Consider the following 24,335-nt stretch of genomic DNA (forward strand, 5'->3'; position numbering starts at 1 on the left):
TTATATATGTGTTTCCTATACTGAAGTGCTACCAAAATAATGTAATGTAATGTTAATGTTAAAAACCAAAGTAGTTTAAGTTTGATAATTACTACAGTATGTCATGTTTGTGACAGGTTATGATGTATTGGTTTATGTCAAGTTGTCATAACACAGACATCACAAACAATGTTGTCTTTGCATTAAAAATGGCATAATTGAGTGAATGACACTTAATGACAGTTGTCATAAACATGCATAAAACCTCCTTCATATTCATGACATGTGTCATGTCATGATTATGAAGGTGTCATGTCAGTCTTATGCACACCCCTTCAAGTGTTACCAATTAATCAAAATAATTATTTGAAAGTCAACCATTTAAAATGTGTAAAATTAGCAAACACAATTACAAAAACCACAAACTGACATAAAAAGCAAAGAGTCAAAATGCCTAACTAAAGGAAACACTGAACACCATAATGGTGACCAAACATTATCAATAAAATCAACATCTAAATCTCTGTTAATTCATGTGTTTCTCTTTCCTTCAGTGATTCTGCTTGTTATCATCAGTTGTCTTCAATGTTGGCAAAAATAAATAAATAAATAAATAAAAATAATCTTTGACGTCTATCTGTTATTCAGATATTTTGTTTAAATTTTCCTTAAATTTTACTCATTTTAAATGGTTTAAATGCATGGAATTAATTTGATTAACTCTAGCTCAATTCTATTTGTTGAATCTAATTAATAATATTGCTTGTAATCTGTTGCCAAAATGTTATGGAGTAGATATAGAGTATTAGTGTTCTGGTAGTTCAATGAGTAGTGCTTGTGCTAGTAATGTAGCTTCAATTCCCAAGGAATACATACATTTATAAAATACATACAATGAATGTGCTAATTGCTTACGGCAAAATTATTTTGTTTCCTGCTCTTGATATTCATGTGCTGATCTGCAGTTTTTATTCAACAGTAACAACAAGCTTTGGTCATATTTTGACTGTACTAAAAATAATGGCATGCTAGAAATGTTATTGTTTCATATTAAATCTAAAAGGCAATTATACTTCATTTTATAACTGTGCACATCACAAATATTTTAAAGGGATGAGCTCTGACCCTAACTTCCTGTTTCAATAATAAAAAAAAAATAAACAGGAATTTAATAATTAGTTTTTGATCCATGGATTTATCCACTGACCTACAAAATTTTGGGACTGACAGTAACAGATGCAAGGATGAAGTTACCAAAATAAATGTCACAAGTTGACTTGATTATTTGAACAGACCAAAATAAGTATTGTTCCTTCAAATCACTGTCCTATACATTATTGACAATGTTGAAAAAAAAGCTTTTGATCATTAGACATCTTAATATCATTGTTTACATTTTTGTCTTGACATGGAAATTACCGCAGTTCTCCATACACAGGGTGGAATATTATCACTGGCAGGATCAAACATGCAGGTAGACTAAGATTTTGTGTAGAACTGAATTAATATTCATATTTTGTGACATCACAATACTTGTTAAAGTGATTTTTTTCCTCGTCAAAAAATGATCCAAAGTCATACTTGATTTGCAGTCAGACAAAAATAAATAAATAAATTGTATTGAATATGCCAAAACGATATGTTTTAAGTTATTATTTTAAATAAATGTAGTGTGATTGAAACAATTTGTTCGTTTGGTCAATCGTATAACCTAAACACAGCATTATAGCATTCACCTGCGATGGCTCTGCCACACAAATATGTCTGAATTCAGAATTTAACTTGCACAGACCCAACTCACCTTGTTCTTTCTCCTTCCTAGAACAAACAGTTCCCCTCCTCACACTATTCGAAGCGTTGCTCTGAACAAATAGCTTTTGCCTTATCATGTCCTCCAGTCTGATTATCTCATTCCTCACTTATCTCCAGACCGCAAAGGTAAAGCTTAAATTTTCCCCTTAAAAGTGTGGAAATTTCACCCTTTTGTCCATCAATGTTTCTCTTACACCTCAGAAGTCACTGATGTTGTTGGGAGAGTCCAGAGGTCTATTTTGAGTGGTATAATAAACCCTTAGTGGACCCCTCTCACACTAATACCATCAGATTACCATGAAGGCATAGTCCGTTTTTGGCACGGCTCTTCTTTCTATCTGTGAATTCCAACAAAATCACAACAAAAAATCTGCATAGTCATTTTGTGGTCGATCACATGCTTCAGGTGTGTTTCCTCCGCAGCTAAGATAATCTGTGCTCCCCTTTAGTAGTTTTCCTACAAAGTCAATATTTATATTTCTTAGTCAAGCCAAGAATTTCCCCACTGTGTTTTTCATCAAGCAAACTTTCATACACTAAATGGGAAATAAGCTTCTCACTGAATAATTGATGCTTGGTAATTCCTAAACTCTTATGCCGATTACTTGTTATTATTGTGTCTAAATAAAAACACAGGCAGCAGTCCAACACACACAGCCACATCTATAATTGAGGGTGATGTGTAGCGGGGTAACAGTAAATCTGCAACCGGAGCTCTGGCACATTCCAGGCTGTAAATACCCAGAGATAGACAGACACAGAGAGACTGTGGAGAGAAGAGAGCGGGGCGAGATACAAAGTTCCTAAAAGAGAAGGAGAGAGAGGTGCTGAGTGTCCTGACAGCTGATGACCCTGCAGTCGCAGACACTCGCTGTGTTGTAGTTGGTGTGGCTCTTGTGTATTTTAGATCAGCAATCACTTACACAAGAGGGACTTGGATTGGTTTGGGAGCATTGAAGTTTACACAGTGTACCTCTATTATTTAAAATGAATAAAATAATTTACTGTAATGTCAATGGATAATCAAACTTTTGTGGTTTCGAAAAGTTCCATGGTGGTTGAAGATTCTTTATAAAAGCAATAAACCTTTATTTTTAAGAGTGCAGCTTGTCATCAGGGCTTAAAGGGACATCTATGTAACTTATTTACCCATAAAAACGTTTACAGCAGTACTTTAAGGGAACATATACTCCAAAGCACTAATGTGTACACTCAAAAAATAACTTTGAACGAGCATAAAAAAATCATGGAAAGGATTTCCACATGATTAAGTTGCTTTATTTCAGCATTATGAAATTCTGTTATTCCAATTTAATGTACTTACGTTGGGTCAACTTAATTTATTAAGGCTGATTCAACTTATTTACTATGGTTGGGCACAGCTTAATTTAATAGTGTCAGCCCAACTAATTTGCAATGTTTTGGAAAATAAATTAAATAAATAAATAAAAAATAAATTGTTTTCATATACATTGATTTTTACAATTAATTCTTCATGTTTAATTTTGTGATTTATATAACTTTTGTGATGTTCTGTGTTAGAAATCTATCCTTAACCAGAAACATTGTAAAGCCTAAATTGATCATAAGTTCATTGATGGCAATGGTTTTACAGTCAACATAGTCTTACAATGCTTTTGGGAAATGCAACCCAGAGCACTACCACAGTGATTACTTTATTATTAAAGTAATTTGAAAGTTTGTTAGCAGGTCCTCAACCCAAGCAACAGTTCACCACAATGGTAACCCTAAAACTATTAATTAACAGAAACTTTTAAATACCAATATAATAGAACAGTAAACATTAAAAAGTCTTTCCATTTTCTCATCTTCCTAAAAACTGCTTAAAATAACACTTTATTTCAACATTTACACTCCTAGTTCAGCCCCTTTGCAAAGCATGATAGGAAGTGAAAGTCCTGTTTGATTGAGTCCTGGTTGGGTTTACTTGATTGAAACGTTTTATTCCAATATGAAAACATCAAGTTAAGTCAAAGAGTAATCGTTTCAAGTCCATTTAACACAAATCAATCACATTTAAACCAGAAACCTGATACAATGGTGTTGAATCAAAATAAATTGTTTAAATAAAGTGAACAGCATCAAAAAATCTTTTTTTTTTTTTAGTGTACCTTTTAGGGGTATATAAGGTACACTCTAAAAAATGCAGGGTTAAAAACCCAAGTTGGGTTGAAAATGGACAAACCCAGTGATTGGGTTGTTTTAACCCATTGGTTGGGTTAAATGTTTGCCCACCTGCTGGGTAGTTTTGTTTAACTCAACTATTGTTCAGAAATGACTGTATGGCTGGCTTAAAAAGGAACCAAAAATTAAAAATCGGACACATAATTACTAGACGCAACAATAATAATCAAAAAGTGAACATTTATTAATAAGCTATTTAATAAATGTTTATTGTTTAATAATTTTTATTAAACGTATTAATACGTGTTCATTTATTAAACATATTAATAAATGTTAATTTCTAACATACAAGAACAAGAAATACAGTAATTTTTAATCAATAGTTGAGTTAAATAAAACTACCCAGCACATTTAACCAAACTGGGTTTGTTGCTGGGTTTGTTCGTTTTCAACCCAACTTGGGTTGTTTTTAACCCAGAATTTAACCCAAAGGTGTCCCTTTAAATGTACTACCCCAGTGACTGTTGTACAACTGTTGCAATTTTATTTTTTTATTTTTATTTTTTCTGGAAGTGTGGATTCAGAACCACTGATCACTCTAAAAAAGTTAAAAACAACCCAAATTGGGTTGAAAATGGACAAACCCAGCAGTTGGGTTAAATGTTTGACCAATCTGCTGGGTAGTTTTATTTAACTCAACTTTAAAACTTGCTGTATTGCTTGCTTAAAATGAACCCAAAATATGTCGGAAATGAATAAATGAAAATTTATAAAAAAAGGTATAATGAATAATAATCAAACAATTAACATTTATTAAATTGCTTATTAATAAATGTTCACCTTTTGATTATTGTTGTTGCCTCTAGTAATTATGTGTCTGATTTTTGATTTTCAACATATTTTGGGTTCATTTTAAGCCAGACATATAGTCATTTTTAAACAATTGAGCTTACTAAAACTACCCAGCACATAGGCAAACATTTAACCCAACTGCTGGGTTTGTCCATTTTCAACCCAACTTGGGTTGTTTATAACCCAGCATTTTTAGAGTGAAGGAAATAAAGCCAGTCTATGCCATGTGTCAAGATAACTCTCACATTAAGGGAAATTTATCTTCATTTTTCATTCAGACCTACAGCCAATCAGTCAAGCTGGCTTCAAACAAACTTTATGCATTGGGAAAGCACACACTGTTCCACTAAATTAGATTAGATCCACTAATTCAGAACTCTTCAACTCAATTAACAATCGTTGTTCTTTCTGGGAGGTGCTGCATCTACTCTCAGGGGCGTCTCTTACCTTCTCCAAGGTCCAGCACAGCAAGAACAGCGCTGGTTCGAGCTTCACCCAGCTGATTAACAGCCACACAGGTGTAGAGGCCTCCATCAGTCTGCTTACAATCTCGTATCCACAAGCCATCGTAATCCTCATGATCATTTACCAGAGGTTCATCATTATGGTACCAGTGCAGCGTCGGTCTCGGGCTTCCTCCCACAGACACCCTCAGCCGGACATCACAACCTCCCGCAACAGCAGCCCACTTCAGCTTTCGGAGGAACACAGGTGGAGCTTCGACGGGGGACTGTTCGGGACTAGAGTTTGTTTTCAGCAGTTCAGCTTTTCTCATTGTGATTATTGTCTTGAGCAAAACAGTTAAAGTGAAGCTTTTAACCCTGTTGCAGTGAGATAAATCCTTTTGTGGCCATTGATTTTAGATATTATATTCCCCAATTTGTCAGAGACTGTCATGATGAAACTTGTCTGTAATCTGCAAAAATAATTCAAAGCAATGGAATTTTAAAATTGAGCAATTATTTTATATATATATATATATATATATATATATAAACATATGTATAAACACAAAATGAATATGTGCACATGACATTGAAATATATCGAGAAGTATTTACTATTTAATACACTAATTATTTGAGGTAAGATTTTTTCTAAATAAAATGTAAAATTTAGATTTCATGTACATCATGTGCAGTATAAAAAGTGAAAAAAATGAAAAGAAACAGCAAGTAACATTGAATTTAACTTGAAATTTTTAAGTAGAAAGACTGAAATAGTATTTTCTTGTAAAACATATACTCCAATAAACATTTTTTTTCCGTAAATCACAATGAAAATTTAGCCTTACCTCATACCTCTTTATACCAAAATCCAGTAAACAATAAAAACGAACAAGAAAACAAGAAAGAGAAACACAATTCCTCTGAATAACTGCAGCTTATTCTTTAAGCCTTCTCAGGATCATGTCGTATTAGTCAGTCCCAGTGTCTGTTTACACAAGAGCGGGTAATTGAGTGTTCCTTCCCTCTTTTGGATTGTGACCCTCTCTCCCAGCAATCTACCATGTCACATGACCCCTTGCTGATGGCGGGGTAGCGCATGTTAGAGCTCAAGTCATTTAAAGATCTAACACGTTCCATACTCTCTTCTGCCCTATCTTTTCTTCCATGCCCTTCATACGTCACAGACTCTCTGTAGAGGTGACAGAAGAGAACGACCAGCTTTCAAGTGACAGCTGGGCAGAATTCCCAAATCCTCTTGTAATGCTTTTACTATGAGAATTGAGTGTTCAATACAGTATTGAGATATGTGACACAAGACAAATGAAGATGTGGATATTGCATGCATTTTTTGATTGATTTTGAGGCTAGTATGTGTCCCTTTGGGGAAGACCCCTTTGTTTCTTAATTAACTTACGACATGTGACACAATCCATTTCATGGATTCAGGTAACTGTGATTTATTTACTGCCTGCAGAAATGTTATTTTGGCACAATGCACGATTCGTTTTCAGTGGCAATCAACCGAGAAAGATGACTTTGCACACGTAATGGTGTACATTAGTTACAGCACCTACTAACTGTCAAAGCTAACCAGACACAGTAAAGACAAGTATACATGTGACTACACTCTGTGACACAAATGTGACACTCCTCCTCTGCTCCCCTGAAACATACCAGACACTTTGTAACCAGCCTCCACCATTGTTTCTGTGTGCATGAAGACAAGACATTGAATGAATGTTGACTGATTCATTTGGTAAAGATAGCATGGGCTATCACATGATATGATTACCAAACAGTTTTGTATAATAGTATAAAGACCACGGGATTTTCATTGTGATGAAACAGAGACAATTAAGCAGATGTGTTTATACTCTAAAAGAAGATCAATTTAAGTTTTCTATTGAATTAATAATAACAATAATATTAGTAAATATAGCTGCAAGCAACAATTAAGGGGTCAAGCACAACAGAAGCAAACAAGGAAGCAAAAGACCAACAATGTCATATTGGACTATGATAGCAACTGAGACAAAGACACTTCAATTTTGAAGTCAATCAGATCAACAGTACTGTAGTTAAGCCAATTTCTTGTTTGGTTCAATTATAGCGCCACCAAGTGGCACAGTCCCACCGCTTTTTGTGTGTGTCCTCAGAGTGCCCCATACATAGGCATGTCAAATTTGGTAAAAATATCTCATTTTGTTTAGGAGTTTATATGTATGAACACATACAAAATGACCCACACCTGATTTTGATTGCATTTTTTTTCCATTTACTATCAAAATTTTGACATTTGGCCATTAGTGTTTAGTCATCGACCTATGTTTTCGATTTTCCTACAGTGGTTTCGTCTCAATCGGACTAACAAAGTTGTTTAAATGCTAAAACACAACATTGCACTAACCATAACGCGAAACCTAGCACGTCTTGTATCGCTGGACTCAGCAAGAATTCAGGAATCTACCATGAAAATAAATCAATCACATCCTAAGTTATAAGCAGGTAAATAATTTTTTCACCACTAGGTGGCACTGGACTGAAACTTCTCAGTCTTCTTCAGAACATCGTGCCGATGACCCATACCGAGTTTCATAACGATACATTCATGCATTTGTTAAATACAGCATTTTGCAAAAAAAAAAAAAAAATCAAAACGGCTGATATAGGAAAATTGGATATCATTCGACTCAACATGATGTCCGCAATTTAATGAGACTTTCAAGTTTTTTGGACAAATTGTTTAGAAGTTATAAGCAAAAATAGCCATTTTTCGTATCTACAGACCAGTAGGTGGCGCTGCGCCAAAACGCAGCAGGTAACCTCAGGTCATGCTTGTGATGACATTGATGACAAGTTTGGTCTGACGATAAAGCGTCGAGGAGATAGAGCCTTATTTTTGCAAGCACTTCTTGAAATTCATTTGAATTAGTTTTTCGAAAATAGTTTGACAAATTAACTTGAATTTCACAATGTTTTGTCAGCATGGTCTGAAGATGATCTGTTTCAATTTTCGTGAAAATCAGAACAACGGCCTATAGGAGGAGTTAAAAAAAAGTATGTTTTTCGGAAAATACAAAATGGGGGAACATTTTCATGACGAAAAATGATTTCAATTTTGTTTCTAACCCTTATGAATCAAAAGTTATTAGCATATGAACACATGAGTGAAACTTGGAAACTTGTGGTGGCGCTAGAGGCATTGATTTAGAGACTCCAAAATCGGTGTGGTAAATGTTGGGACTGACCTCTATCAGTGTGCCAAATTTCATAACTTTCCCACAAGCAGATCTATGGGCTGCCATAGACTTCCAAGAAGAAGAATGCCAGTGGATATAATACACACCTTCAGTGCTTGGCCCCTAATAATCCATACAATTATAGGCTACTATATCACATTTCATACATGTTACAGACTGCAAATCCGGAAAAATAAACTGCAATAATTTAACGCTTGGCCAACTGCAATTATAGTAGGTTTACCCCACCTGCTGGGACAGTGTGGAAAGCTTAGACACATTTCTATAATAATGCATGTTCTATTATATTGACATTAAGAACCAAAATAAATCCATGCATAAGCCACACCATCTTGTACTGGTCTAAACCTAAAGACACGCGACTAACAAAACGTGTTTTCCATGCATGAAAAAGACTTTAAATTGGTGGCTCAGCTAATATTACCTCAAAAACAGCATTATATATTTGTTTCTGTTACCAGAACTTACAAAAGTACTAAAGTCTTCATTTTTTCTTTTACATTCTGGTGGTGGAATGAAGAAGCAACTGCCTGAACTGATCTCCTCTATTTCAGAATCGTTCTGCCACAATACTGGCAAAACACCAGATGCACAGATATTCGCACGGCCAAGGTCAAGCGTTTGATAATGTAACATCTTGTTCTTTTCAATCCCACATGGGAAAGAAGGTGTCAGTGTCCAAACTCTCACAAATCTCACAAAGAACAATGAAAAATAAGATATAATGATTTTTGATAATAGACAAAAATGGAATTCAATATAAGCCAATATAGAGATAACAAAATAATATATGTTTCAAATGTAAAACCCTTGTGATTTAATTAAAGACAGAAGTTCACCGCCCAAAAAAATGTGATTTACTCACGCTCATGTTGGTCTAAACATGCATGACTTTATTTCTTCTGTGAAACATAAAATACGTTTTTTTAAGGTGTCTCTCCAAGAGCAGGAATGGACACCTCTGACTTATAAGGCAGTAACATCACACCGGCTTCTGTATTTAATATGAGAAACACGAGTTAAACATTTCAAAAGTATAAAAGTATGATCCACTTTTGTGTAAATCTACTTTCAGACAATAAAAAAACATTAAAAAAATTCTTATGTTATACTGTGTCAATTTTCTCCAAGGACAAGGGAACAGGGAAACTGTAATCTCAGAAGCTGTTTTATCATGTCCAGACTGTGATAGCATGAACCCAAACAACGCTTGCCATTTGCTGAAGTGTAAAAAACTGTTAGACTTCTTCTACAACAGATCTGCAAGAGAGAAGACACTAAACCTGAGCTTTTTTACTTCTTTTTTTGTCGTTGTCAGTGTGCGTTTAACCTCTGTTGAGTTTTGAGGATGTCGACATGGACCAGCGGTTTGTCTTCGTGTGCTTGTGTCCTGATGCTGTGGACTTTGTGTTCACCTCCTCTGGTCCAGGCCTGTCAGGATGATGAATTACCGCGTGACATGGTTCTTGGCTGGCTGAAAACACGGATCTTAGAAGGTTTGGGGATGGATGAGCCTCCTCTGCCGGGGCTGCAGCTGCCAACGAGGCCGGCGGTGGACAGAGTCGTCCAGCATGCAGCTTCACGAATGAAGAGGGAGACACGAGTGGAAAGAAGACGCCATCAGGAGTCCTCGCAGGTCATTCTGTTTCCAGGCTCAGGTAAGCTTGTTTAATTCTTCAATAGCTTTCTTAGGGAAATATTAACAAACAGCTTCAATACTTGTAAATATTTTTTTAGAGCCGTCAGTCAAATCATCATGTGGTGTGAAGCAACACAGACGTGCAGGAAATAAATATAAAGAAAATAAATTAAAAAATAAGATATTTATGAATTATTTTTTATCTTTAGTTACCCCACATGAAATGTTTGGAGTCATAAAATGTTAGCGCTTGCTAAAAATGGTATAAAAGCTTTTCAAAACCATACGAAACCAACATGAAGTGAAAGCATTCATTCCTAAGAACTTAACTTTTTATTTTCTTTATCTTGGACACATTGATCCACCTAAAGCTGAAATCATTAGCACTCATATTCTCTTTGGGGTCCATGCAGAACTCATTTGATGTTTCCCTCATTAAAAAACATAGTTCCCTTCATCTCAGTGACATAAGATCTTCTGTTACATTATCTATCTAAACACACACAAAAACTGGGCTTGATTTGGTTGTTCTGAAGGGATGTTAAAAGAAAAGAAAGAAAAAAAGTCACACTCGTGGTCTTCAGGGTCCTGGACCCCACGTTGAAAATGAATGGGAACGTTTTTTATTTATTTATTTTTTTAATAAAATAAATAAATCTGTCAGAAATCCATTAATTGTTTTGGTTGTGGCCAACTGATCATAATATATATATATATCTATATATATCTATATATATATATATATATATATATATATATATATATATATATATATATATATATATATATATATATATATATATATATATATATATATATATATATATATATATATATATCTATATATATATATTTTTTTTTTAATGTATTTTGTGAAAATTTATATTTAAACAATAAAATACATTAAAAGAAGCATTTTTGTGAAAGTTTAGAATTTGATTTTACAAAAAAAAATTAAAAAGACAAAAAAGCAACATAAAACTCAGATTATATTCGCAAAATATTTATTTCAGTAAATCAAAAGTAAAAAAACAAAACAAAAAAAAAACATTAACTTTACAATAAGAATATATATATATATATATATATATATATATATATATATATATATATATATATATATATATATATATTTTTTTTTTTTTTTTAAGTAAATACAACCAATAATAAGCAAGTGTGTGTGTGTGTGTGTGTGTGTGTGTGTGTGAGAGTGAGAATGTTTGTTCTAAATTGCATTTGTGCTCCAGTACTAGACCCTAATTTCTGTGCTGACATTTTCATATCTCTATGGCCCTCTGCTGGATATATATTGTCGAAACAACTTATATTTATTTTAGATCATCATTAAAGTATTTTTTCCAGAAAAATGTAATATTTCATATGCACGCTAATGGTGTAGCTGCAGTAAATAGGAAATAGTAAAAAAAAAAAACATAGCATAAATGTATAGTTGAGAAGTAAATAATAAAAAATATATATATATATAATTTGTATTTTTTTTTTTTTTCCAAATATTTTTTTTTCCAATCGTTCTGTAAATGTGTAGGCATGGACCCCAAAGACAATAAGTGTGGGGTGAAATGAGGAGAATATGAAGCTTAAATCATATTTTAAATCAACAAAGTTATCTTGCCATGCTTTCTTGTTAACTCTCAGAGTCTACATGCAAGGATATGCCTGATCACTCCTCTGATGCTGCATCCCGTCACTTTACTTACTACTTCCAGCCCTCTCTGGACAGCCAGGACTCCGCCATCACGTCTGCCCACTTCTGGTTCTATGCCGGAGAGGCCATCGCTTCCAGAAACATCTCGGCACCCCTGTTCATTCTCACTCCACACCAGGAGCTGCTCCAGGCATCTGACAGTCCAGTCAAACGCAGCCCTGACGGCTGGATCACCTATAAGTTGGATGTCCATCTCCACACTGCCATGGCTGATGGTCCTTTCATGCTGCAGGTCCGCTGCCCGTCCTGCAGCTGCTACGATTCAGAAGATAAAACTCCCTTTCTGCACCTCCACACCCGCTCCAGTGGCCCTGACCGCTCCCGCAGGGCACCCAAAATCCCCTGGTCACCCGCTGCTATCGAAAAGCTCATGAGACCTGCTTCTGAGGACGCAGACTGCAGAAGAAAACAGATAGAAATCTCCTTCGAGGACCTTGGCTGGGACAACTGGATTGTTCATCCGAAAGCTTTCACATTTTACTACTGCCATGGCAACTGCTCCAGCGCCGAGCGCACGACCACCCTACTGGGGATCAGCCAGTGCTGCGCCCCCGTCCCAGAGAGCATGAAGTCCCTGCGCTTCACCACCACCTCCGACGGGGGATTCTCGTTCAAGTACGAGACCCTGCCTAACATCATTCCAGAAGAGTGCAACTGCATCTAACACTGTGATCAAAGAACATACTGTGTGGATTGAGAAGATACTTTAGATAGACTGATCGATAACCTCTGAGTGTAACTTTAACTTTATCAAATGTGACCCTGCAATAACATGAAAACTCCTGGCTCTTGCTGAATTTTACTTTTACAGATCATATACAGCATTCAGTTTTTACCTTTTAATTTCTTTATGCAAATAAAGCATTTTGTACTAAATTAAACAGCTATTTGGAAAGAAAAGCATCTTAACCATGCATGATTTTTTAAATGCACTTTACCAATTTCAATAAAGAATAAATGTTTGAAAAAGAGACGTGTCATTATTATATAGTTTTTTATTCATTTTTATCTCAACAGTTAGCCTCTGAATGAGCTACAGTAGAAGAAGAATGAAAGCTGAAATTTCTGTTATTGGGTATTTTTATATTTAAAAGGAATTAAATAATTAAAAGATTAAAAGGGAACAAGAATGGTAAAAGTTTAATCAATTTAAATGTTTTTAAAAATATTTGTACTCTTATTTGTGTCTTAATATGTCAAAAACGCAAAACATTTCTTGTCTCATCACATTCAGTGTGTTCATTACACATTCATTAATATGAATTATATTAATAAAATAACACTCTAAAAAATCGATTGGGTTGTTTTAGTAGTTTTATTTAAACCAACTATTATTTAAAAATTGCTATATGGCTAGCGTAAAATGAACCCAAAATAGTTGGGAAATTAAAAACCAGATGCAATTAGAGACAACAATAATAGACAAAATGTGAATGTTTATTAATAAGCTTTAATATTTTATTAATATAAATTTAATAGTTTAATAGTTTATTAATATAATTTTATTAAAAAGCAATTTAACAAATGTTTATTGTTTAATAATTATTCATTGAACATTAATAAATGTTAATTTCCAACATACTTTGGGTTAATTTTAATTAAGCAATACAGTAATTTTTAAACAATAGTTGAGTTAAATAAAACTACCCAGCAGGTTGGGCAAACATTTAACCCTACTGCTGGGTTAAAACAACCCAATTGCTGGGTTTGTCCATTTTCAACCCAACTTTCAGCATTTTTAAGAGTGAACAAAAAAAAACAAAACAAGTTGGGTTGAAAATGGACAAACCCAGCGATTGGGTTAAATGTGGGTAGTTTTATTTAACTCAACTATTGTTTAAAAATTAATTAAAATGAATCCAAAATAGGTTGGAAATGAACATTTATTAACATGTTTAATAAACAAATATTTATAAATACATTTAATGAATAATAATTAAACAATAAACATTTATTAAATTGCTTATTAATAAATGTTCACCTTTCGATAATTATTGTTGCCTCTAGTAATTATGTGTCTGATTTTTAATTTTAATTTTGGGTTCATTTTAAGCCAGACATATAGTCATTTTTGAACAATAGTTGAGTTACAATAAAAATGTCAACTGGTGAAGTTCAGAAACTAAAGGACATGTTTATTTTTAAAGCAGCATTAAACAGTGTTTTGTGTCACAGATTGTGGATTTTATGGATATAATCTCAACACGGCAGCCATAATGAAGGGGGATCAGTTCAATACATAATAATGGGTGTTTCAAGGCCACTGATATTTATTAATTTAGCAGATGGTAGTACGCAAAATGACTTACAATTGAAACAGAATTTATCAAACAATAAAAATGAGTCTTCATTTCATGTGTGTACACAATTTCAAACAGATTTGTCAACATACTATTCATTTCTTAAGGTGTAAAACTTTGAGTTAAAGGGATAGTTCATCTTTTACTCATGTTGTTCCAAAACATGTCTGGATTTCTCTCTTCTGCTGAACACAAAAGATATTTTGAAGAATATGGGTAACCAAACAGCTGCTGGGCCACATTGACTTCAATAGAATGGGAAAGAAAGAAAAATACGGAAGTCAATATCATCTTTTGTGTTCAGAAGAAGAAATGTATACAGGTTTGGAACAACTTGAGGGTGAGTAAATTATGACAAAAGTTTCCTTTTTGGGTGAACTATGTCTTTAAATATTAATTTGATCACCAACAAAGACACAAATAGCGTGCATCTAAATAATATTGCAAAATCTGAAATCCAGTTAAAAAAAAAAAAAAATCCCATGTGATCCACAGATACTATATATTATATACTAAAAGTAAAGCAACATCATGTTGCATACTTGCACCACAAATTTTAATTTCTATTATAATACAGAGCATGAAACCTTTTAATAAACAATTCAAGCATTTTCCAGGTTCTTAGTAGTTTTGAAAACTGGTCAAATGCACATGTATTGCAATCATTTTATTCATAAGTTCTTAATACAATATAAATTCTGTGTGAAAAGCAGCCTCCCTTAACGTATGACATTTACATACAGGACAATATTCCAAAAATATCAGACCACACATGCAGACTTTACTCCAATCAAAGAGTGACATAACATAAAACACAAATGCTTCGGGCTTTTAGACAAGGATTGTAATGATCTGAACAGGAAGACTGTTTCTGGCTTCAATTTATACCGAGCTAAAGCAGACAATAATTAACATTAATGAAAATATCTTCGACATGTATGGAATGGGTCTTTCTTCTTGAGCTATTGTTACAAAACAACGTGAGCAGATATAATTGCTTGGGATTTAATGGTCCAGTGAATGTGGATTTTAAGAACGGGTGATTTTCCTTGTCATTATATATGGCAGCTATGGTTTTAACACTGTAAATAACACTTTTTCTGATATACAAATAGAGGATCGCACACAAAATGTTGTCAACAACTGCTCTCCATTATTTGCATCTCATCTTTGAGTTAGTCCAGTCGAAGAGTCAGAAGAACAGGAAAAACTGTCAACGACTGCCCTCCTAAATGTGCATCTCAAACTGGAGTTGGGTTGTTTTTGATGGAGAGCAGCTGAACAGGAGAACATGCTTCAAGCATGAGCCTCTTTAAAAACAGAAAAAGAAAAATACATATTTTATTAAATATTCATCATGTGATGAAGGTACAAAAAAGTCACATTAAAACATGGCAATTTCTGATGATAAAAATCTAACAGCTCTTTCTAATCTTGAACACACTTCAGCTGACTTCAATAGCATGAAGTAGCTCAGACATGCTGATGTTATCGGATTTTCAGGTGTGACAACTCACTTAACACGCTTTGAGGTTAAATTGTTAGTGGCTGATTGTATTTAATTGTAAGTACAATCATAACAGAACGTACAGTACAGACATTATCTTAATTTCATAATGTCCTTAAAAGGTCATTTCAGCCAAAAATGAACATTCTGTCATTAATTACTCACCCTCATGACGTTACAAACCCGTAAGACTTTTGTTCATCTTCAGAACACAAATTAAGATATTATTGATGAAATCTGAGAGCTTTCTGTCCCTCCCTTGACAGCTACGCAACTACCACTTTACCGCTTTAAAAAGTTCATATAGATCAAGAGATCGTAAAAATAATGCATATGAATTGAGCAGTTTAGTACACATTTTCTGAAGATACATGATCGCTTTATATGACGAACATATTTAATTTAAACATTGATCAGCGAGCATAAACAGAAGCTCAACTGAACATGCTTAATGCACAGAAAACATGCTTGAGCTTCCATTCACAACTGATGTGTGATTTGATGAAGTGAATAAGTGAATAAAAGGCTAAATTCAATCTGTTCATCATATAAAGAGATTGCTTCTCTATAGAAAATTCTGACTAAACCGCTCAATTCATATAGATTAGTTTTACGTAGGGCTGTCAATCGATTAAAAATCTAATTAATTACACACTCTGTGATTAATTAATCTAAATTAATCATATACATAATTTTTGCTGTGAAAGTATTAAATATTTAAATTCAAATGAATCAATGAATAATCAGCATTAGTGACATTAAAGTTCAAAAACTCTTGTTATGCGTTGGATCTCTGTGGAGGAACAGAAATCTCTCAGACTTCATCAAAAAGATCTTAGATTTCGCAAACTACAGGGGAGCTCAGCTCCCCTTAATAAGACATGGGCTCCCCTGAAAACGTGATTTGTGAAATTTTGGAGGGTCTCAATTTTTTGACTGTTATTTTGACGTGCAATTTCAGTTTTGTGTAATGTGATCATCGTGGATTATTATGTGTATAATTGCAAAAATATTAATTCATGCATGACGGCGATTTAACCCTCTGGAGTCTGAGGCTGATTTGGGTCTTGGAGAAGTTGACATGCCCTGACATTTGTGCTTGTTTCAGTTGTTCATAAACATATTAATGGAAAAAGTGTCATTACACTGTATTGAGCACAAACTAGGCTACAATAATATGTGAGGAACATGTATGTACATGTTTGTATTTTTGAAGGAATAATGTCTATGCGTGGTTATAGAAAAAACAAAAAATGTAAGTCACTGAAATAAGGCCAAAAAAAGTATAGTAAATCTGTGTTCACAAGCCTTCTGGGTATTGAGTTTTTGCTTCAAAATTATGTAAAAATTATCCTTCCTACTCCTTCATATAAAACAATAGAGAGATTTAAATTTTGTAAGACACTTTTTGTCAAGAAACACAGTATGCGCCGTGGAGGTGTAAATCTGCATGAATAATTGGCCATTTACACCTGAGAAGACAAAAGAATCACATAATAATGACCTGAAATGACTTGCATATTAATGAGGCCTTTCAGTCAGGTAAGCTTTGAAAAAAAACCCTCTGTAATCATGTCGCAGCTCATCATAAACAGCAATACTGTGAAATATTATTACAATTTAAAATAATGGTATTCTATTATATTCTTTAAAATGTATTTCTGTGGTGCAAAGTGTCTGAACAATTATGTTACCTCTATGGCATTTCATATCGGCTTTTAGCATGCACATTTGGAGAAATATTGAGGGATTCTTATATATTTATGTCAAATTTCTATACTGAGAAGTAATATTTATTGTCATCACTATGAGTGCTGGATATTGTGTTTTTAATTCATACTTGCAGCCGGGGGGCGCTCTGTACACCTTTAGGCCACAAATTATTCTAATAAAGAAGAGGACATTTCAGGAATGGTGTTTTTAATTCATACTTGCAGCAGGAGGGCGCTCTCTGTACACCTTTAGGCCACAAATTCATATAAAGAAGAAAAGGAACTAGGAACTAACGGCATGTCTTCTAGAGATCACTAACCATGGCTTTAACATCCAAATAAACACTTTTCAAGACAATAAATACACGATTGAGACGATGTATGCATGTATTGCCTCTGAATTTGCGTCTGAATAGCGCTGGCTCCGTGGGCGTGGCCGCATTAGCAGATAATGAGCTGAATCACAGACTTCTGACATGGCTCTCTTTTCATACAGATTACATAAACACAGAATGTTTGTTTTCGATTTGACTTACACGATTTAAAACTTGACATTTCAACGTTTCTTTAGACATAAATGTCATTTTTTTGTGATTAGTATTCATAAGTTACAGTTCATTTTCTGAGAACTATCAGATTGGACTTTGTTCAGAGGGAGACGAGAGATCACGCATCATGTTAGTTTTCTTTATTTTTTACAAAAAGCATAACGTTTTGTTTTTACTCTGTGTGTACACAAATAAAAGAAGATATTCTATAGTTCCAATTGATATATTACTTATGTCTCTATGACAAGAAATGACAGAGTAATTTAAGTCTGTTTTGCTGCAATGTGAAAAAAATACTTCAAAACACGCCGACGCGTTTTCAGACCTCAGGGATTTAAACCTAATTCACTTCAATTAAGATAACTATACATGCTATTCTTGTCATGAGCATCAAGGTATGGGGGCGCTGTGATGCAAATTCCACTCACGTTTAGTACATGTTAACTCGAACAGCAAAGAAAGCTGACCTCAGGCCTGTGTCAAGGCATGTTATTTGCAATTATATGTTGTGGCTGGGTTGTTATAGGTCTGCGTGACACTTGATGTATTAGACCAAATGGAGAGGGATTTTGTTATTCTTCTGTAGCCTGACGAGAAACTTTAACCGTTGTTCTTGTGAACTCAAAGACACCCTGATGCTTTGTTTATAGACTATTAGTGGGTGGCTGTTACCTATCAGTTTGTGTCGATAATGTATAATAGGGTAAATCCTATAAACTTGCATAAAGCAAGTAGTGTACAGAGTCATAGCTGTTATGTATCTTTCTATTCTAACTCATTGTAAGCCTTTTGAGGCACGTGCACGAACACAGCGTGGTTTGAAGATGACGTTGACTGCAAGAGTTGGCATCACGGGACGTGCTAGGTACCTCCGGATTAACGTTAACTCCTGGATTCTTTGCATTGATGTGGTACGAACTCCGGTGAGATGCAAATTCCTTGCTGCAGAACACTTCCATCAGGCCGTTTTTTATAAGTGATCCAGGCAGCGCCAGCGCGTTCTCGTCTCCCTCCTTCATTTCACAGTCGAATGGTGGCTAGAACGGCTCCAGGTTCCAAAGGTCAATACGGAATGGATTAATCGGCGTTGTTTTTTTCTCTGAATTAATTAATCGGAAATAACGCGTTATTTTGACAGCCCTAGTTTTACGATCTCTTTATGAATTTTTTGAAGCATCAAATAGTAGTTGCATAGACTGTCAATGGAGGGACAGAAATATCTCAGATTTGATTAAAAATGTCTTCATTTGTGTTCTAAAGATGAATGAAAGACTTATGGGTTTTGAACGACATGAGGGTGAGTACATTTTCACCGAGCAACGGTAATTGTGACCGAACCTTAATGAGTTTATAGCATTACACAACAGCATCGGTGGGTGTTCATTTTAAACCCTGCTTATGCATGTGTGATTTGAAAGAATGAAGTGTAGCCCAAAACTAACCTTTCTCCTCAGCGTTGACATAGCCCTCCTGTGCCAGGTTGAGTCGGTTTTGCTCAACTGCAATGCTGTTAGAGTCAGGACCGCTTCTATGTGAAGGACCTACTTCTTCAGCGTGGTAGGCCTGGTCCAGATGTTGCTGTGCCATTTTCAGGTGTCTCCGCAGACGGTCTATATCGCGGCTAGTGTTGTCATCACCCAGTGACTCCCGTCCAGAGTCTCCCAAGAATTCAGGCTTAAGCTTGCCAGAAGAGTCCTTTTTCAGGACAGTCTGATATCCCGGTGGGGCACTGGCTAGGCGATGACAGATGGTGGATGTGGATGGCCGATGTACGGGCAACCTCCGAGTCGATCGACTTTGGACTGCGTCCCTTACACCTCCAATTCCCAGATGAAGGATTTCCAGCACAGTCAACACCAGGCAGAGTATACTGACAACATACATGATGACCAGGAAGATTGTCTTTTCAGTGGGACGTGAGACAAAGCAGTCCACCGTGTGCGGGCAAGGGCTCCGAGTGCAAATGTATGATGGTGCCACTTCGAAACCATACAGAATATACTGGCCAAAAAGGAAGGCTATCTCAAAGGCAACACGAGAGATTAATTGTAACACGTATACCTTCATAAGACCATCTCTCTTGATACGGCGACGGCCATCATGCTTTGTATCTGGAACACTGGATGCGGTGGCAGACTTGTCCTTAGATGCAGCTTTAGTATCCTTCTCAGATGGCTCAACCTCCTCCAAGATCATGGGAGCTTCCTCACCCATGTCATCAACCTCATCATAGTCACGGCTCACTCCACGATGAACCATAGACAGCAGTTTGCGCTTATGTGGTCGGTATTCCTCATCGGCCATTCGAGCGATTTTGTGCATGGCAAAGCCGAGGTACATGATGGATGGTGTGGTGATCATAATAATTTGAAAAACCCAGAATCGAACGTGCGACAGAGGGGCGAAAGCATCATAGCATACATTTTCACAACCAGGCTGTTGCGTGTTGCACACAAACTTGCTCTGTTCATCTTGATAGATGGTCTCACCGCCCACCACTGTCAGGACAATTCGGAAGATGATGAGGAGCGAGAGCCAGATCTTTCCCACAAAAGTGGAATGGTTGGAGATCTCGTCAAGCAAGCGCGTCAAGAAGCTCCAACTCATGTTGGCACCAACACAAGAGACCTGTCAGATCTGGACAAGATAGAAAGAGGTAGTGTGATCATAGAGGCATTTCAATTTGGACACACAAAAACAGTAAAACTTACAGTAAATGGCCTCAGTTGTGGCTAACAGAAATATCAGAAACAGGTGACATGAAAAAAAAAAAAGAGTCCAGCACATTATGGTGAACATGTTTGAGTAAAATGAGAATTAATGCAGTAACCAATGCATGATATTAATTCCATTTGTTTAACACAGTAACACATTATTATTATTATTGGAGTAGTGTTGTCAGAAGTACAGTCTTTGGAATAGGGCTGTGTAATTAATCGCAATCGCAAAACATTTGCATTTATTCATTTGACAGACGCTTTTTTTCAAAGCGACTTACAAGTGAGGAATACAACAAGCGAGTCGTCATGACGAGGCAAATAGACACAAGAAGTGCTCACAAAACAAGTTTTAGGCAGTGCTCAGAGTATCATAAGCTACAATAAAGAGGGATTAAAGGAAGTGAAAGGATAGGTATAGAATTATTTATTTTATTTTATTTTATTTTTTATTTTTTTAAAGAGTATTTTGGATTCAGGAGAGAGGATGTGTCAGAGAGCAAGGTAATTTGCAAGACCTGTGAGATTATTTCAACGAAACGGGGCAATAAAACAAACCTGTTCCAGCACTTAAAACAGCGGCATAAAAAAACAAACAAACAAAAAAAAACCTGTATGATCAATGCATGTCGACAAAGTCCTTCGAAACTAACAAAAACACACCTCAAAGCCAGCCTGAACCGACTGAACAAGTATCCATCATTCAAGCATTTGCAAGCATCACACCTTATGAGAAAGGATCAAAACGGCACAAAGAAATTACCGACGCGATCAACATATATGCAAAGACATGGTGCCTGTGTACATCGTCAGTAAAGACTAATAAAAACACTCGACTAATACAAAAACTCGATCAAGCTGTTAATTCTATGTTATTTAATTGTGAAATGTTTTATGCACTTCTTGTGCACTGCATACATTTAGAATGTAGCATATTTGAAAAAGCAAAAACAACAGTCAAAATCGCAAATAAAATCGCAATTGCAATATTCATATGAATATTTTGTCCATATTGCACAGCCCTACTTTGGAAGCAAATTTTAAAAATGTGACAATACCAGCATTTCCCCTAGGCATTTTCTTAAACACCTCTGATTGGCCTTTGTGTTCACTTGCTCAACATATGTCTGCTACAATGATCAATGCATGGGAGCGTTTGAAAGCACACAGACGTGTCTGAAAGCGTTTTGAAAGTGGGAGCGTTTGATAGACACCTGCTTTCAAGCGCTCCTGTGTGCATCTGTGCAAGCGACATGTATGTCAATTTACAACATGTAAATTGCATGTAAAACGCTGATCGCTCTAGCCAATCACAGACATATCTGTTGAGCACATGAACACAGCGGCCAATCAGAGGCGTTTAAGAATTCGCTCAACAGCACTCGGGCGAAATACTGGTGTCATCACATTTTTACAATTTCAGTACTTTTGACAACACTATATGTGTTGATGAAATACCAGCTACAGCACCAGCAGGTGTCAGTGTTCAATACATGTGTATACACACACACACAGTATACATACACACAAGTTAGTATGACTATCCTTGTAAGGACATTCATTCATATAATGTAATGTATAACCTCTTAGCCTAACCTTAACCATCACAACCAAGTGCCTAATCCTATCCCTACCCTCCATACCCTAACATTAACCTATTAACCTTAACCCCAAAGCCAAGTCTTGACCCTCAAACAGCCAGTTAACAGGGTGTTAATTAAAAAAAAAAAAGTTATATATATATATATTTTTTTTTTCAGATAAGTTTTGAAAATGTAATGGCTTTTGAAAGTGTCATATGGTATAACTAAGTAGTTGCACCACATATTTTACAACCTGAACTATCCTTGCTTTGTCAAATATCCATGTGTTTACTAAATAACAAAATATTATTCTAAATTACTTAAGGTTTTCTTTTCAAGGACATCATTCTTTTAAAAAAAATCATTAAAATATCAAGACAATCGCATCACATTATTATTATTATTATTATTATTTTTAAGTTACATGACATGCCAGTGGGGGAAAAAAGTCCATAATGAGTGAGAAAGACTGTTATATTACTTAATATTATAATTTGCATGTCTCCATTAAATTTATTTTTTGCATTTTCCATGCATTTTGGATATGTTATAGATAAAGATGTAGATTCTTATGAATTTAGAAGTTTGGCTGAATGAAAAGTTTCTACATATGCATTGCACATATATTAATAGAACAAAATTACTAATAAAGATATTGTGCATGTTTTATTTTCTTTCTATAAAAAGGATTAGAATACACTGGCCAGAGAAAAAATGAAATGTACATTTCACTAAATGTCACTGAAATATTTATGTTATTTGACTTAATTTTATTAACTGCCAAAAGATGGCATTACAGGATCAGACTCAATAACTTGTGAATCTTTAGTTTCTCAGCAGATTTGATGTACATAAACCAAGTTTCACTGCATTACAAGTGAGCCGCAGGTTAAGATTTTACGTATGATAGTACATGAATATGAAATAATGCCAAAATAAATTGCTAAAAAAACAGGACATGAAAACTACATCCAACGGTATTATTATTATTATTATTATGACAGCATTTTAAACAGGAGAACATTATTCATGTTTGTCACATCATGTAATGGAAATGTACTGAGTAGCTTCTCTTTACAACTGCCTGCCAACATCAGCAACCTCACCCTTCGGCTGGAGCTTCACAGATAAGGACAAGTCATGACAGGTCACCATCTGACAAGAACCAAGACTGAGGTTCTCTGGTCCAGAGAAGGAGGCATGTAGTCTACTCAGACATTTCCCATTTTAACTCCACTATTCAAACAGTGACGTGTGCTGATATAGTGCTGCGTTACAGTGATTTCAGGATTTGATTGATATCAAATAACAGATCCATGCTGAAGATTGGTGTAGGCTTATGGCACAGACACATGAAAACACTGCTGGAGCACTCTCAGAAAACATCCCAAAAAATACAGACTTCCATCTCAGATGAGGAATGATCATTGATTGGAGTCTGACTATTCTATCTTCAGGTAAAAGGTGTTTTAACAAGACCTTTAGAGTAATGACAGTACAACAAAGGTGAATTAGTAAACGTGCAAGAGTATTGAAAAAAACTTCCAAAAATGTATTCATACATAGTGACAAGTAACAGCCTAATGCACATGGTGACTTAAAACTTGTATATGCAATATTCCTAGACAGACCAGATAAAAAAAATCCACAACCGGTTCCAATCCAGGAACCGCGTATAACAGACCTGAGATGATCAAACTTTCTTTTAAGTTTTAAACGCGACAACTTTGTATCAATGAAATTAAATCCGAGTTCTCAAAAGTCACACGTTAAATGCAGCTCCATTAACTTTAAACAAGGTAAGAAACAACAGAAACATCCACATACCTTCGTCTAACAAGTGATTAGTAGGCTGTCCTGTCCTCAGCTGTTGGACTCGGCTTGTGTTTGAGCAGAACTGCGGCGCAGCGTGTCACTCACTTCTCAATTAACTTCCACCCAACACGTGAACATCCATCCTCCTCTACACCCAAACCTGAAACCTGAGCTCAAAACTCCCTCCAGTCTCCACTGTAAATATTGTAAAATAGTAAAATGTAGTATTTAAAGATTAATTGGCTCTTTCAATTCTCGAGGAAAATGACCTGATTTGGCCACGTGGCTGCAT

The 24,335-nt window shown here is 35.2% G+C and overlaps 3 protein-coding genes across 13 annotated transcripts in view; 1 reads left to right on the forward strand and 2 right to left on the reverse strand.

The window, feature by feature from the left end:
* spega (striated muscle enriched protein kinase a) overlaps positions 1–6,254 on the reverse strand; it is a 52,221-nt gene extending 45,967 nt beyond the window's left edge. For 6 of the 11 annotated variants that reach the window (XM_067372864.1, XM_067372863.1, XM_067372862.1 and 3 more), the window contains exons 1-2: positions 6,082–6,251; positions 5,236–5,704 (exon numbers count right to left, since the gene is read on the reverse strand). In XM_067372864.1, the coding sequence (XP_067228965.1) occupies positions 5,236–5,563 (328 nt within the window). In that variant the 5' untranslated portion in view covers positions 5,564–5,704; positions 6,082–6,251. Of the gene's footprint in view, positions 1–1,780; positions 2,017–5,235; positions 5,705–6,081 lie in introns of those variants that run through there. The other 5 variants (XR_010893395.1, XR_010893394.1, XM_067372869.1 and 2 more) reach the window with 3 other exon arrangements.
* A 3,590-nt stretch (positions 6,255–9,844) lies between these two features.
* inha (inhibin subunit alpha) lies at positions 9,845–12,525 on the forward strand. The gene is made up of 2 exons (XM_067374578.1): positions 9,845–10,154; positions 11,792–12,525. The coding sequence occupies exons 1-2, from the start codon at positions 9,845–9,847 to the stop codon at positions 12,523–12,525; spliced, it is 1,044 nt and encodes a 347-aa protein (XP_067230679.1).
* A 1,753-nt stretch (positions 12,526–14,278) lies between these two features.
* On the reverse strand, positions 14,279–24,120 carry LOC137010864 (gap junction gamma-1 protein-like). The gene is made up of 3 exons (XM_067373262.1): positions 24,056–24,120; positions 19,371–20,565; positions 14,279–15,471 (listed from the first exon to the last, which is right to left on the reverse strand). The coding sequence occupies exons 2-3, from the start codon at positions 20,533–20,535 to the stop codon at positions 15,458–15,460; spliced, it is 1,179 nt and encodes a 392-aa protein (XP_067229363.1). The 5' UTR covers positions 20,536–20,565; positions 24,056–24,120; the 3' UTR covers positions 14,279–15,457.
* Between the last annotated feature and the right edge of the window lie 215 nt (positions 24,121–24,335).

The sequence above is a fragment of the Chanodichthys erythropterus genome, chromosome 21 (genome assembly GCF_024489055.1).
Source record: "Chanodichthys erythropterus isolate Z2021 chromosome 21, ASM2448905v1, whole genome shotgun sequence".
NCBI classification, from domain to species: Eukaryota; Metazoa; Chordata; class Actinopteri; order Cypriniformes; family Xenocyprididae; genus Chanodichthys; species Chanodichthys erythropterus.

What these genes read in the sequence shown, in the direction of transcription:
- LOC137010864 (XM_067373262.1), bottom strand. Translation starts at nt 20,535, where the DNA reads ATGAGTTGGAGCTTCTTGACGCGCTTGCTTGACGAGATCTCCAACCAT.
- inha (XM_067374578.1), top strand. Translation starts at nt 9,845, where the DNA reads ATGTCGACATGGACCAGCGGTTTGTCTTCGTGTGCTTGTGTCCTGATG. An exon ending in CATTCTGTTTCCAGGCTCAG is followed by an intron (nt 10,155 to 11,791) that starts GTAAGCTTGTTT and finishes GTTAACTCTCAG; the next exon opens with AGTCTACATGCAAGGATATG.